Source organism: Eurypyga helias, unplaced genomic scaffold (assembly GCF_000690775.1).
Source record: "Eurypyga helias isolate BGI_N326 unplaced genomic scaffold, ASM69077v1 scaffold21187, whole genome shotgun sequence".
In the NCBI taxonomy this organism is placed as follows: Eukaryota; Metazoa; Chordata; class Aves; order Eurypygiformes; family Eurypygidae; genus Eurypyga; species Eurypyga helias.
This window is the reverse complement of record NW_010262660.1, coordinates 13,986-29,750: the sequence shown is the minus strand read 5'-3', so window position 1 is coordinate 29,750 and position 15,765 is coordinate 13,986. Positions and strand designations below refer to the sequence as shown.

At 41.8% G+C, this 15,765-nt stretch overlaps 1 protein-coding gene across 1 annotated transcript in view; it reads left to right on the top strand.

Moving 5' to 3' along the window:
- Positions 1-9,395: 9,395 nt before the first annotated feature.
- GPBP1L1 (GC-rich promoter binding protein 1-like 1) overlaps positions 9,396-15,765 on the top strand; it is a 19,095-nt gene continuing 12,725 nt past the window's right edge. Inside the window, 5 exon segments of the mRNA XM_010155814.1 lie at positions 9,396-10,293; positions 11,168-11,282; positions 13,091-13,155; positions 13,157-13,203; positions 13,556-13,839. Coding sequence (XP_010154116.1) covers positions 11,223-11,282; positions 13,091-13,155; positions 13,157-13,203; positions 13,556-13,839 — 456 coding nt within the window. The 5' untranslated portion in view covers positions 9,396-10,293; positions 11,168-11,222.

The following is a 15,765-nucleotide window of genomic DNA, read 5'->3' as shown; positions in this document are numbered from 1 at the left end:
CCCCCCCCCCCAGATGTTTTCCTAGTATTCCCTAGTTTATTGTAGGACACCAGAGTGGAGGAATGACATTGTTTAACTCTTGGCCTGCACAGTCTACCTGCAGAAGAACAGCACAAGAATTCTCTGCAAGATCTGAAGACAAAGCTCAAACCATCTGGACAACACCTTGTCCCTAACTCCTTGCTTTATTTTATCTCTAAGAGTTTCACAGGCTAGATCATAGTGAGAGCTCCAGCAAAACACTGTGAACATCCAAAGGGGATGTATCTCCCAGCTGCAGCAAATCATCAGATCACAGGATTAGGGATCACTTGTTCCTTTTTGGTTTTTTGGGTGGTTTTTTTTGAACCAAACAAATGGAATATTTTTTTACTTGTACAATTTATTTTGTATGTATAGAACTTTTTTTTTAAACTGAATTGTCTTCAGGGACTTTTACTTTTTTATCTAGAGAAACTGTTGAAAATTTTAAGCTAATGGAATGCAAAACATAGCAGGCAATATAAAGTTTACAAACTGGAATGCAGGTGTTGTACAGATGCTTAGAAGTGCTGAGTGAACATGTCTTTGTCACGTCCTAGTCACAAATAAATGTAGAGTTTCTTCATATTGTCCGGGTATTGAAATGCAAAACATAGCAGGCAATATAAAGTTTACAAACTGGAATGCAGGTGTTGTACAGATGCTTAGAAGTGCTGAGTGAACATGTCTTTGTCACGTCCTAGTCACAAATTGTAGAGTTTCTTCATATTGTCTGGGTATTGAGGTAAAATGGTTTGGAAATAACCAAAGTGGAGGGAGGGGCAGAGAGGGTATGATTAGTTCCCCCAGTCTTGGCCTGTTGTCTTGGGCAGGAAGTACCTGTAACTGGAATGTACTGCCCTTCCCAGTTTGTGGCACTGGTTTTGTAGGGCTGGGGTAATGGTATGGAGGGGAATTACTGTAATACTGTTTAGGAGAATGGTCTCATTTCTGAATGTCCTTCTCTGTTTATTTTGTTGACTCTCAGTTCTCCTTCCTATTTGCAGGTGACATGCCTTCTACTTTCTTATCCTTCATCTGGAATGCAGATCTGAACTTCCCTGTACTTGATTTATAGTCTCTCTTGCCCTGACACAAATACTTGATAAATAGTCTGGTTGCATTTGATGCTCTTTTCCAAAGGAAGTATGTTTTTCTCTGCTCCAAACGGAATATATTTCAACATAAATGTGCTATAGTAGTGCTAGTAACCCTGGTAAACTATTGGGTTATAAAATACCCTTAATGGGAAACACCCATCCTGTTTTTTTTTAATGTACTCAGAACTACTTACTTTACTTCTGCTTAGGCTCCGTCTACATCTCTGGGAGACAGGTAGGCAGGAGGTATGTAGTTTGCAGCAGGGGTAAGCCAGTAATTACATATTTGCAATTCTTTCCTTATGATGGGGAACATTATCCCGGTGTACGCTGCCAAGCCGCAGAAGTGACTTGGTTTGTTAAGGCTTTGGGCAGACCATACAGATAGGGTCTTCATTCTGTCATCAAGTTTTAGGGAGAATAGTGGTACCTTTAAAGGCAGGCGTGACAAGGGGTTGTGCTTTGTAAGGTTCAGGGCAGAACAGAGCCTTATCTTGACCTCGGATACTTTCAAAAGGTCTGTGGATCAAAGTGCACTGCAAAACAGACATTTGATTTTGTTCCCTTCAACAGCTAAAAGACCTTTGGATTTGGTTAAAATTAGCAGAATATCTTCTCCAGATGCAAAATACCTTACTTTATAAAAAGCTAAAGCTGGTTGAAAGTTCAGAACATTGTTCACATTTAAAGCCTAATACTATTTAAAAAGTTTCTTTAGTTGGTGTCAGTAGTGTCAATAGATCCACTTGTTTCATGGAGGTGTATACAGTCCTGCAGCCCTGCTCCCCGCATTAGGGGTGAGCAGGTTTTAATAGCACAGGCAAATACTGCAGTTCTCCAGCGTAAACAGTACTGAAGGCTCTTAAAGGGGCGTTGGAGGGAAGTGGAATCTTAAGTGGCACAGGAGAGAGGCATAAGGGGTGACAGTATTGCCAGTGGCTATAGGGTAGAAAACATCCAGGAATAATTGTTGGTAGGCACGGTGTCTAGAAGGTCTGTGTTGTCCCCATTCTGTGCTTAGCAGGAGTTGAGCCTTTTAGATTTTACATGTTTGAAATGGTACTATCTTGGTACTCAGAGTAAACTTACTAAAACCAGCTGGAACCGTTCAGTTGCGATGTATCACACTTGTTGGCTGAGGTTCAGAGCTTTATCCTCTTACACAGGCTTCTGTACAGGTTCCTCAGACTCCGCCTTTTCCAAAATGTGATTTGGACTTCCGTGTTAAATACGGGTTCTTTCCAAAGACAAACTTGCTGGCTTTGGGGTCTGTGGTCTTCTCGGCGCACCCGGTGCTGCTGACCCAGTAGTGATGTGGTGGCAGCCTTGCTGGCAGAAACTTGGATTGGCCAGGGCTGGAAGGGCAGGCATCAGTCCATCAACAGCATTGCTGAAGGTGACGTTTTGCCAGTGGTGTTATTCAGTGGTGAACCTTTCCTACATCGCAGTCCTAGGTGTCGCTTTTCTCTCTGATTTGGTTATGTCCCTCCTGTGTGCCCTTACATCTGTGATGCTGTTAAGAAAGAAAACAAGTTGTCTCCTCACCCGCTGCATTCTGGATGTCAGTACGTGTTCGCAAGTAGATGGTTAAGGCTTTGCAAGGTATGTGGTTGGGTGGGTGTATGTATTTGTTCCAGGAATTTTGAAGGAGGTAGGATTCAGTGAGCGTGACCATAGAGAAGTGAAAAGTAAGTAGGCACACGCACAGGTTGTTTGTGAAGCAGTATGATATGCCGGGGGGAGGACTGTGGCTAGGGGAAAGGGTTTCAGCGTATTGACGTGTCCATACGGACCTTTCTTCGCCTATCTTCGGTTTATTGAAGTTAGTGGTCTGGTTTGCAAAAGTGGTCAGATACCTAACTGTTAATACAATATCCCCCCACCCCCAACCTGTTATTCTGGAAAAACTTTTGTATGGACAAGCTTCTGGCACGTTTTCATCTTGGAATATATAGGTCTGCAGTGTTGTTTCTGGAGCACAGAACAGTTTTGATGATTCTGCAAGACAGACTAGATTGGTTTAAACTTGAAAAACAAGGTGTTAATCTTTCAGTAATAGCTTAATAGCTGCTTTGCACAGGAACTTTTAATATCTGCATCTGGGACGGCTTTGGTTTGGTACATGATGCACATTTTAATCCATCATTTAGTGTTTTAGTGGGCTCACATTTCCATAATTCTGTAAAATCCAACATGAGTGGTGCTTTCCATTTTTAGATGCTAGATTTTTCAGCAGCCACGTACAATTTAATGTTTTCTGCAACGTTTTTAATGAATGGAACTGCCCCTTATATTCCAGTAGCCGTTCAGGGGATCTAGCTGTGCGATATAATGAAGAGAAACAAGCACTGATGGCAGGTGTGTATTACAGCTACTCTGGGGCATAATACCCCAGGAGCGTGAGCACTGCCAGTTGTACGTGCCATTCTGGAACATCTGCATCTGTCCCCTCAAAAAGCTGTGTTTTGGTCATGTAGACGGGCTGAAGGTGTGTCTAGACAATTGTACTCATGGAAGCTGAAAGCAAAATGAACATAAGCTTGTTTTGTGGATACTTAATGTGGGTGAATATGCCATTAACTGCAAAGAAACGATCTCAACCTGGGAAGGTGTAGCTCACTGGTTGTTACAACTCTTGAAGTAGTAATGCTGCACTTGTCTTTCATAGTAAGGCCTAATAATGGGTGCGCGGTTGAAGCAAAATTTCTAATTACGTTATTTTAAAAGGGCTGTGCACCCAAATATAATTATCTTATTTAGCAAAATGTTTCTAATAATAGTAAGACCAAGCTGCGTTCTGCTTTTTGGAAAACAGGATAATGAAATTTCATGTGTGGCTTTTTGCTATCCTTAAAGAAATCAGTGGCATGCTTTTGCCTCCTCCTAGTTAGGGCTCCAGCCTGTGTCTCGCTAGTTCTGTGAAAGTTTTGGATGAATCAAAAGTTGTTAGAAAGAGATCATATGTTAGTGAATGCATATGATATTAAATCTTTATAATAAACACACATACACCTGTTAAACAACACTCTGCTCTGAAGAGAAGCCGAGTGGAAAAGTCTGTTGTGTATGTTCAGGCGTATCTGCTTGATTAACACAGAAAGGAAACTGATGAGGGAAGTAAATTCTGTTCTGCCTTATGCGTCCATTAAATTGTTCACTAATGTTTCTGAATGCTTTTGCAACCCAGCTAACATCTGATCTTTAGGAATATTATTGAAATCCCAATTGAGTTGGCCAATTAGACAAACAAAGCTTTACCTTTTTTAAGTAAATGTTCTGTTCAGAGAAGTACATAGAAATGCAGTGAAGTGAGCTGAAATTGCGGCAGGGACAGGCGGATGTTGTTCCTCTGACTTTTTACAGCTGCTATGAACTGAATTCTAAACATATAATGAAGGATAACCGTTGACTTTTGTGCTGGTTTTCTGCTGTGAATTGCTGTTGCAAGAGATGAGAAAAGGAATTAATGTAATTAATAGGATTCTAGGTAGACAGCAGCAATGAAGGGACTTGAGGAGGTGTGCAAGGAGTTTTGAACGTTGAATTTTCTGGGGAGTTTTGAAACATCCTGATCCATTCCCAGTGAGTAATTTCATATCGCGGGTCAGGAGCCCTGGTTATCTTTAGCTTGTCTCTTCAGTCTTACATTCCAGTCGGTATGGGTCTTGGCATATTGAATGCCTCCTTGGTTCCTACTGCCAGGTATGTATGGAAAGCTCAGCTTGAGAGTCAAAGCTTTGGAAACTGGTTTAGACATTAACTCTGGTCAAGTAGGAGCAGACATGAAGGATGTGTAACTATATTCAAGTGTAACACAGCAAGAACACTGGGTTAATAGTGTATTAGGGGATGGGGGGTTTGTCATGGACTGTGTATGCTCCTTACTGTAGTCTGTGCTTCTCTAAATTCAATATGCCTGTATGTTTCTTCCATTTCCATGTCAAACTTTTAATATTTGTTTAGACAAATACACAATGAAATCTGATAATGTGGAAGAGCATCTGAAAACTTTCACTTATTTGACTCAGTGATAAATGTCACTTCTTTCACTTTCATCGTGTCATGTAACATGCAGGATATTTAGATACGAAACTTAAGCACTTACCAAGGTGGGGAAAAAGTACTTTTGTAACAACAAAAACTTACGGAAAAAGGTTGCTATGAAACAACAGTTAAAATATTCTTCATGCAACATGTAAAAGTTGATAGCAAATTACTTTTTAAAAAAGACTAATTAGGACTGTTAACAGGTAGAACCCAAGTGCTAATGGAGAGTTTAATGTTTTATGTACTTACTGTATTTCCCAAAGACTTATTCATTTTGACCAATGAAAGAATATTTTAGTTAGTTGACAGACAACTTTTTTCTTCACAAAATCACATAAATGCAGATTTCATTGCTCTAAAAAGAGTTATGCCTTTATACATCTCATTTAGTGATATTATTATTATTCTCCTTTTCTGATTTTGTTCCAGAAATAATTCAAAGTTGGACTCATTTAAAAGGAGAGAAAGAATTGATTAAATTTGCGTTGACAAGCACTTTCATTTGCTTTTTTTTTTCCTGGAATTGGGAGTGGCTACTGGGGATGATCTTTGTCCTTGCTGTTTTCCATACTGAAGCAGAGATCAGTTCAACTGAACAGTATGGGAAGAATTGGGAATTTTACCTTCAGGGAATGCCTGAGTGTTTGTTCCATACATACATTAATGTGCAGACCTCACCTGTACTTTGACGAATCTCTCTCTGGAATCACAGAATGGTTTGGGTTGGAAGGGACCTTAAAGGCCATCCAGTTCCAACCCCCCTGCCATGGGCAGGGACACCTTCCACTAGACCAGGTTGCTCCAAGCCTCATCCAGCCTGGCCTTTGAACACTTCCAGAGATGGGGCATCCACAGCTTCTCTGGGCAACCTGTCCCAGTGCCTCCCCACCCTCTCTGGGAAGAACTTCTTCTGGATATCCAATCTAAACCTCCCCATTTGCAGTTTAAACCCGTTACCCCTTGTCCTGTCTCTGCTCTGTTCATTATTGAGTAGTTGGCAAAGGACATTTCAGTTCTATGTAGTAATCAAAAGAAGGAGTGTTAGGTATTACGAAGAAAGGTTAAAAAAATGTGCAATTTTAGCACTGTATAGATTGGTCGTGCTCCCAGATCTTGAGCGTTTTATGATGTTTTGGTGACCTTATAGCTAAAAGGTATGGTAAAGGCTAGGAAAGCTTTCACAAATAGTCTGACTTTGCTTGAAAGAGAGGTGGCTTGATGGATCTGTATATCATGTTTGAAATCACAAGTGTCATGAAAAACTGAGAATGTGGTTGGGTACTTTGGTAGCACAAGAAAAAAATCCAGTTGAATTGAGGCTGACATTTTTATAGCCACAAATTTAGTTTAAAACAGACACAAGTAAACTGTGCCCACCCTCATTTGGGAGGTAAAAATGTATTCATGTGTTTAAAAAGAAGCAATGCAGTGGATTTCCATCGGAGCACTGACTGCTAAGAAACTGTAATACAGGCTCTGAGAGTCTAAGAAGGATCCTGGGACCCCTGATGCTCTTCGCTCTTGCATGTTTTTTCTTAATTTATTGTAGGCTGCTGTCAGAGAAGGTAATTGATGGACTTTGGGTCTTGCCCATTTGTGCTATTGTTGTCGTCAGTAGTATGGTAGGTTATGGGAAGTGGTCTTGGGTCGGTTGATGGAGTGATGTTGGCCAGATTTCAGAGTGTGTGTGAGGCGGCTGTAAAACCTAGCATGTGGGCTAATTGTGGGGACTGGCGGGTTTCAGGAGCAGTATCGTTTACAACGTTTCCTCTAACACCAAGGGTTTTTTATACAATACCTTGTTCTGGCTGTGACAGTGCATCCACAGGAAGGCGATGACTGGCGAGCAGTGTATGTGCTGGCTGAAATCAGGCACCAGCTGCAGGCTGTGTCGGCATGTCGTGTGTTGGCGTAGGGCCTGCAGTACCTTGCTCCTGCCAGGAAACACAACTTTGGAAGGGCTCAACACTACTTTGATCTTATTGTCTGAAGCGTGCCTTCTGTACACTACCTGCAGAGAAGTGGGTGAAGATTAATTTAAGCATCTTGCTTTAATTTGCTGCAACCTCAGTAACGGACAGCCGCAAGTGAGATTGTTTCAGAATAAAGATTACAGAAGTATTAAAGTACTTGATAGAAAGTGGATCATGTGTCGGTCAGTCCTTTAACAAATGTAAAGCTTCCTGATCAGCAGTGCCTGATCTATGCTAACGTGGTGTTTGCAAGACTTGGCCATCAGTCCAAAATGTCGTGTCTAGGAGTTGTACTAGACTGTCTACGTTCATGGCAGATGCTGCTCCTTAATAAACTGCCCTGATACTATCAATGATACCAAAAGAGCGGGCTAGGAGACCTGAATCTTCTGCAAGATCTTTTCTAAACTGGTTGGAGTCCTGGGGAGTTTCACCTTGGTTGTGATTGTGCTGAAACGAAAGGATGTCTTGCAGCAGCACAAGTTTTGCAAACTGCTGCTGTGCTTTCCTGCTCCGTTTCCCTTTCCAAAGGTACGGGGAACTGTTTTTGTGAAGTGGAACCTGGATATTGTACTTCTGTGGTGGTTTTATTTTTGTTCTGTACTCAGACCTAGTTCCTACTTAAAAACTGTGATTCCATGGTGTTCTTTTATTTAGATACCCTTAAATCCGCAGAACAGTTCTGTGTGGGCTTTGCTCTGGTTAGGTCCATTTTTCACATCCCTGTGAATTGTTCTCAAGTTTCATTTAATCAACTTCTTAAATTCCAGCTTGCTTCTGTCAATAGTTTGACATGGCTTAATTGCTATTTAGTTTGTTCTGAAAGGCATATTTATTCAGAAGGTAATGAATCTTGTTTAAATATAGTCAACTGCACTGACTCTGTTTCTGTTTTATCTTCTACTTACGGCTCAAACGTTTGGTAGCAGCCTCAGAAGGTCATATCTGAAGGACTTCTGTTCAGCGTGGTGGGAAGGCTGTTCTGTCTGCAGCAGATGTTCCAGCATGTCCCTATACACACTGAAAAATTACCCTTTAATATAAAAACCGGTCTTTATAGCTTAGCACTTCTGTTGTGTGCGCTGTGTGACACATACTAGCTTGTGGTATGGGGTGGGATGCTCAGAAAGTTCCCAGGTCAGGGCTGTGCATGGCCACATTCATTTGGATTTGCCTCTTCTTGGCTGGTAGCTTGTAGGGGTTATGAGGCTGCTGGGTCTTCTCTGTCTCCAGAAACGTGGTCATGGCTCACTGCTTAGGTGCAAAAATGTTTCCCTCTTTCCAAGCTCTCCTGCACAACAATAACATCTAGTTCCAGAAAGAAAAAATTCCTTGAAAACAAGGGGTGTTATTAAAAGGAATGACCCAGAGGATAAAAAGGCAGTGATTCTTTTACTATTCCCTCTGAGTGTTTAATTTTAACCTCTACCAAAACTGCCTTAAAGACTTTAAAAAAAAAAAATCATTCACGTGTTTAGAGTAAAGAATGGCATAACAAGGGCAACAAAACCCAAAACTGATCAAAGAATGGAACCATGTTTAAACAAAGAAAACAAACTCTGACAAGTCAGCTCTAAAGGCATAATAAGGCATGCCTAAAGGGCTTCTGAGAAACAGCTGATGGCATCAGAACAGTAACAAAACTTTTGAGGTGTTTCAGGGGCAATAAACCCATCTTTGCTTCTGGTTAGTTGAGGTGGTTCGAGGCAAAAGAGGCCACAGCAGAAGGAAGAACTCAGGGTTTTGTTATTGGTGCTTTCTGTGGAGGAGTTAATGGGAACACTGGATGCGTTACTATCACGAGTCTCTTGGGAGGGGAGTGTGGCTGTATTGGAGCAGGTGAGGAATGATGTGGGCGTGCAGAGGAGATGAGGCACGTGGAATGGCCAAATCTACCTCCAGCCTAGAGTCTCGTCATTATTTTAACAACAGGCTTTAAAACTGCTAGGAAATGTGGAATCCCTTTCATGAGCTGCATGCAGTTTCTCCACTCTTCCCTTTATTCTGATTCAGCTTGTTTGTCTTTTGCCCTTCTGTAAACGAAATCTGGGAAGTGATCATTTGGAAGCAAAAATGCCCTTTTCAGGGACCTTTTTTTTAATTAGATTATTTCAGGTTTTGTTTTGATCACAGATCAAATAGTTTTTGGCACGTGCACTATAGTTGCTCAATTTCTCCTTCTGTTCTTCTCTCTAGTCATACTTTGTCATGTTCATGCTGCTTGTATTGATGGGATTTTGTTTGTTTTCTATAGTGACTACAGTTCCTGTCTCACCTCTTTGATGGAAGAGGACTATGACCCAGAAGTGAACTCTCCACTGTAGAACAAGAAGCTCTTGTGGAATAATTTGTGTCCCTTTAAAAGCAGCACGCAGTCTACAAAAAAAATAGAGTAGAAGAGATTATTTTTGGAGCTGGCATTTTTTTGTTCATGTGACCTATGTTTCAGCATGTAAATGGTGCAAAACGGGGAGATAAACATTTGTGCCTGCTTTTGAGCTTTGTATCAAGTAGTGATTAGCTCTGTGGAGCATTAACCAAGTTACGTGAACACCAGAATATATCCTAACATTCATTTTTTTAAAATACTATACCTTTTTTTAGCAGATGTATGTGATAAAAATGAAGTTTATATTTTAAGAGCACTTGGGCAGATGCTTCTCATTTAGATCTCTGCATTTGAGGCAACCATTTTTATGTAACATCACCCTTTTTCCAGAGTGTTCAGGTTGATCTGCTGCAGATCATGAATTATCCAGCAGACTTGAGTGTATCTGTTCAGTATTAACCATGGTGTTGCTCTGAATGTTGTCATGCAGAGTTGACAAACCTTTTTGTAATGTAAAGGCTGACTTCTGTACTACCACAACCAGAGGAAATTTAATGAGGTGAACGTGGTCGTGGCTTTTTTTTTAAATATAAATTACCTTCTGAGGTATGTTTTTTTTTGTAGTGAGAGTGTAAAGAGAGGTTAAAATGAGCAGCTGAGGGGGTGAAGGGCACAGTTGGCACGAAGTGCGGCCTCTCGTGCTCTGCTTTGAGACGCACTCTTGCCTCGAGGCTGGCCTTACAGCATACTGGAGAAGGAAGGAACCCGAAGGTCAGTGAAGCACAGAAACTGAGGACATTGGACTGCAGAGGCCAAACTCAGGGTAAGTAATCATATGTACTTTTTTCTTTGCTTATATAGTGTTGACTTGTTCATAGATAAAGTTGAAAAATAAAGGAAAAAGGTAAGCTGGAGAACCTTCCACAAAAAGGCAGAATTCAGTTATACAGCACAACACTGTAATTTTCATCATTTTGGGCAGTGGGAGTTGCCGTGACGCTGGAAAGAACAATTCAGTTTCAGATTCCTCAGCGAGACATCTCGGCTGGTCTTCAGTTGAACTTCGTTAAGGCGCAGATCCTTCAGCCAGCTTGTGTTTTGTTCCGAACCTTTTGGTTTCTTAGCTATGAAAGCAGTTTCAGCATAGGATGTTCCTTGGTGGATGGAGGATGGTGGGTCTGGATACAGTTTTAAGTTGGGGGGTGCAGGAGCCGGCATAAGGTTGTCTTTCAGGCCTCTGATCTGCTCTCAGTATCTTGAGCATCATCACTGGTTTGGTCATATTTGATTTACAGCCTCTGGAATAGAACATGCAGGGATCACCCCTTTATAGACTACGAGACAATGAGCAATGAAGTAATGTGCCCCAGATGCTCATGTCTTGATTTTACACATCTGTGTATGTCTTTTTGTATGCTGTTTGTTCTGTTTCCTTCCCACCTCCACACCCATCATATCACAAATTTCATGGGTGTGTTAATTGTAAACAGGAAGTAACTGGGAATGTTTAAGTTCTTACCTGTTTAAGTCCTTACCTGTTTTTTTTTTTTCAGCAGGAAAAAATTGCTCAAGTGTATTATGAAAAACTGCAGCACTTGTCCCATCCTATTTGTATAGGCCAAGCTTTGGGAAATACATTGTAGTGCTATTTTGGTTTGGAAAAAACAACAGTCCAGGAATGCTCTTTTCATTTACAGATCCTGGCCATGAGGTTTGATGCCTCATTTTATTGAAGGGAGACACTGGACCTAAATGGCGCAGCATGACTTTGTTCCTGCCTGGCTTAACTTCTCAACGCCACAGTCAACCAAGGTACGTTGGTACAGGTCACCTCCTTCAGCAGCTATGGCAAGAATAAAAAGCAAAAAATTGCCCTGTTGTTGAATTTAAAATGTTTAATTTGAACTTCTTTTGTGTTTTTAAAGAAGGCTTTTGGAAACTTATTAGGGTGAAAATAATTTTTGTTGTCTTTTGTCCCATTTATTCCAGAGGATGAACAATCTCTGTGTTCAGACATGGAAGTAGTTCAGTGTCGTTGTGTTGAGACTTGAGTGGGATCCCAGGAAGAAAACCATTAAAGAAATGACCTTAAGTGTGTGGGGGTCAAGACTTGAGCTGCCACTTACTTACAGTTCAGGATATAATTTGGTTTTGATTTATGAAAATAACCTGTCCCTTGCTGAGTAGTAGATTGATGAGCTGCTCTTGGGCTCTAACTCCAAACTCAGAAATACTCACTAGTTTTTTTGCAACCTTAAAATGAGGGCAGTTTGCCTGGCACCTTCTTTCTAAAACTGATTCCAGAAGAATCTTAGGTTGACCAGGGAAGTCTGTTTTAGGACTTTAACCATTTGCATTACTTGCACATGGCAGTGGAGAAAAACATTTTAGTAGCAAACCAGATGATGATGTGCAACATTGATGAACAAAGAAGTTTTATGGCTTTCACTGTCATGCTTAAATATCATAGAATCACAGAATGGTTTGGGTTGGAAGGGACCTTAAAGACCATCCAGTTCCAACCCCCCTGCCATGGGCAGGGACACCTTCCACTAGACCAGGTTGCTCCAAGCCTCATCCAGCCTGGCCTTGAACACTTCCAGGGATGGGGCATCCACAGCTTCTCTGGGCAACGGTCCCAGTGCCTCCCTACCCTCTCCGGGAAGAATTTCTTCCTGATATCCAATCTAAACCACCCCACTTTAACTTTAAACCCATTACCCCTTGTCCTGTCACTACAGGCCCTTGTAAAAAGGCCCCCCCAGCTTCCTTGTAGCCCCTTCAGGTAGTGGAAGGTGCTATAAGGTCTCCCCGGCGCCTTCTCTTCTCCAGGCTGAACACCCCCAACTCTCTCAGCCTGTCCCCATGGCAGAGGCGCTCCAGCCCTTTGAGCATCTCTGTGGCCTCCTCTGGACTCACTCCAACTGGTCTCTATCCTCCTTATATTGAGGGCTCCACAGCTGGACACAGTACTCCAGGTGGAGTCTCACGAGAGCAGAGTAGAGGAGGAGAATCACCTCCCATATGAGGAGACAAAAATAATCACCTAAAATATGAGGAGACAAAAGTAATTTTGGGATATTTAATCCATGTAAAACAAACTTCTAATTTTTTTGTAAATGAGGGAAAACGAAGAGTAGAAGATTCTTTAGTAAGTTAATGCTTGAAGCATTAATGTTTTCTACAGCATCGTAATTGTATTGGCCCAAAATTGCTTTAACGTACTTGAGTATCTCTGAGTTTTAGTCAGACTGATTAGATGCTCCATTGCTGTCTGCTCTTCAGTCTTTAGGAGGAGCATGTGAATGAGCACCTGTGAATTATAGAATTTCTTAATGAACTTTGCAGAGAGACTGTTGGGAAAGCCTGCGGGTGAGAGGAGTGTGTTAGGGTCCCTCTGGTTCTGTGTACAATACACTGATTTGTGTACCGTTCTGATCAGGTTCGCGTGGTGGTTGATGTCATTGGCTAAGCAGTGCAGAGATGGATGCTATCTGGAGAACTAGTACAGGACTGTGGTGTTTGGCCTTTTTTTAATTGACGAAACGTCACTGTTGGGCTGACAGGCTCCTGGAGTGCCCAAAGGAATGGTTCATTACATCACCTTTTTCTTTCTGCAGTCCCCTGCAGCCACCTTTGAGAAACATGGAGAGCATCTTCCACGGGGAGAGGGCCGCTTTGGTGTGTTTTTCCGATGGGTTTTTCAATAATGGGCCCCTCCGAACTGCAGGAGGTAAGTAGGGGAGGGATCAGAGTGCAGCCTGAGAGCAAAAATTGTTGAATACTCTGCAGAACATAAACAATATTTTACCAAACTGTACCTTTTCAAAACATCCTGTAAGAAACCTGTGCTATTTTCTTCTCCCTGCCACGTGCTCAGGCCTTAAGGGGGGTGTCTGGTATGTGTGTGTACATTCCGTTGCTTGGTTTGTTTTCTGATATAACCACACAGTAGCTTAATAAGTTTGGCGTTGTAGTTACTTAGTGAACGCTGACTTAACAACAAGAAAAACAGCCTGATGTTTCCAGTATTCTGCACGCTGTGTTGACCTTTATTATTTGCATGCTTATCTCCCTTTGTTTAGACTGCTGGCATCAGCCCTCCCTTCTCCGCCATGATTCTGTAGATTCTGGCGTTTCTAAAGGAGCTCACGTTGGGCTTTCTGGCAGTCAGCCTGGCTGGCATGGTCCCTCACGGGGCCATGATGGTGTGAACCAGCGTGGTGGAGGAGGAACTGGAGTTCATCGCCACTGGAATGGCAACTTCCATTCTCGGAAAAGTTCCGCCTTTCAAGAAAAGCTGCCCATTGAATCCAGGGAAGAGAAGAAGGAAGATAAAGAGCAGTTGCAATTTGAGGAAGAAGACTTTGTAAGTGTGTAGCTTCTCACTAGAAGTGGCAGCTGTGAGAAGTGGCTTTCCAGATCTCATTTTAATTAGCATTGCTAGGTGGCAAGGATCTAGAGTTGCATTCCATTCCACAATTGAGATCCCAGCGGATTTAACAAAATTATTCCCATGCTGACAGGATACTAGTTGGACCCAGAGTCCTCAGGATTTGATCATCTGTTGGATTATGGGTTTTGGCACGTTACTGTATTTTGCCAAACAGTTATGGTGAACTGAAGGCAGCACTGTAACACACAAACCAGATGTTCAGCGAAACCCGTAAGGTGAAACTGGTCTGCCACAGGAAGAGTAGTTGTATTGACTTTGTGGCTTTCCTTGAAAGCCTTTTTTGTTGTTTTTGTTGCTTCCAAGTACATCTATTCAGCTTATCTTCGGTCTGCCTGCTGTTCCTGTCTCCTGCTCTCTGGTACATGTTGGTGTTTGATAACCTTCCCAAGCTTGCTTGTGACATGTGCTCAGACCTTTACAACCGTCTGTCTTGAATCTTCTGGAAAAGTATTTTGTTACCAGAGATGTTTTCCTGTCTCTCTGCTAATCAGTGGGTCAGGGTTTCTTGAGCCATTTCTTCCATCAGTATCTCCAATTTATCATCTTTGTTCTTATCCAGCATTCTAATTCACGTGGTATTATCAGTGCAATAGATCCTGGCTCTATTTTTACAGGATTATCTTTAGTTTTCCAAACTTTGCCAAATAGTACTTGGACTTACGGCTTTTCATCCTTGCCATGCACACTGCTTAATGCTAATGTTTTGAGATACACACACCTTTTCTGCTTTCTCTTTCCAACTTAATTTTTTTTCCCTTCTGTCCCCGATGAGGATTTTATTATCAGACCATGTATTTTACTTTTTGCATCCTGTTTCTTGCTTTCTCCAGGCTCTTCTTGATTAGTCTAATGAGGTCAATATCATCTGTAGGGTTTTGTTAACTCAGTCCCTTCATCTAATGCAATTTCGCTGCCTTCATCTTCAGTGCTAAAGCCATTGCTGCCTCCAGTAATGAGAGTTTCTGGTGATAGTGTGCACAATTTTGTGTATCATAATTTTGAGCTGTATTGCTCTCTTATTCAGCTTTTCTCTCTGGAATGCTGTTTACAGCTGAAATTGTCTTGGCGGTTTGATGGCACTGCTTCTATTTAGGAAGTTAGGAGTTGGAGTGAAATATGTGAATGCCACACAGCTACTTCAGGCCAAAATCTAGAGTGTACGCTTAAATTGCCACAGAAGCCGGTTTAATTTAAACTGCAGGTTGTTTTCAGTGAAGTGCCTGGGGAGTCACTGCGTGCTCTTGTTCAGCTGCTGCTGCTGGGAGTGGTAGCCTGCATCGCAGGGTGGTTAACACCTGGAGAGCAGTGATAAAGCTTGCGTGTAGATTTCTGTTAATCCGATTTCTCAAGTATTCTGTAATTCAGGATTTCTAGAAGTTTGTCCTTTGGACTTTCAAAAACCTGTCGAAATGTAGAAAGTTACTGTAATGATTGCAACTGTGCACTGTTGTAATCTGTCTTGGTCTGAGTCTTTCTTCCATGTACTGCTTCATTCTCTGTTTCAGTGCCTTGATGAGTTCCTTTCCCCAGCTACATGGCTGTTTCTTCTGCAATTACTCCCCCCATATTTTATTTTTAAGATGATAATACCACACACAGTCTAGTGGCAAGCTTTGCTGTACAACTCCAGTATTGTCCTTGCCCTAGTGGTGACACTGGTGTGTACTGTGGTTATGTACGGAGCTGTTAGTCTAAGCTCTCCTGTGGTGTGAGCACCACTGCTGTAAAACAGACCTGTAACTGAAAAATGGAGCACAGAAACGGTGGAATTTCTAGGATCTGAGGCAGGAATTTATGCTATGGTGTGACATTTTTTCCTAACTCTTATAGAACAGGAAT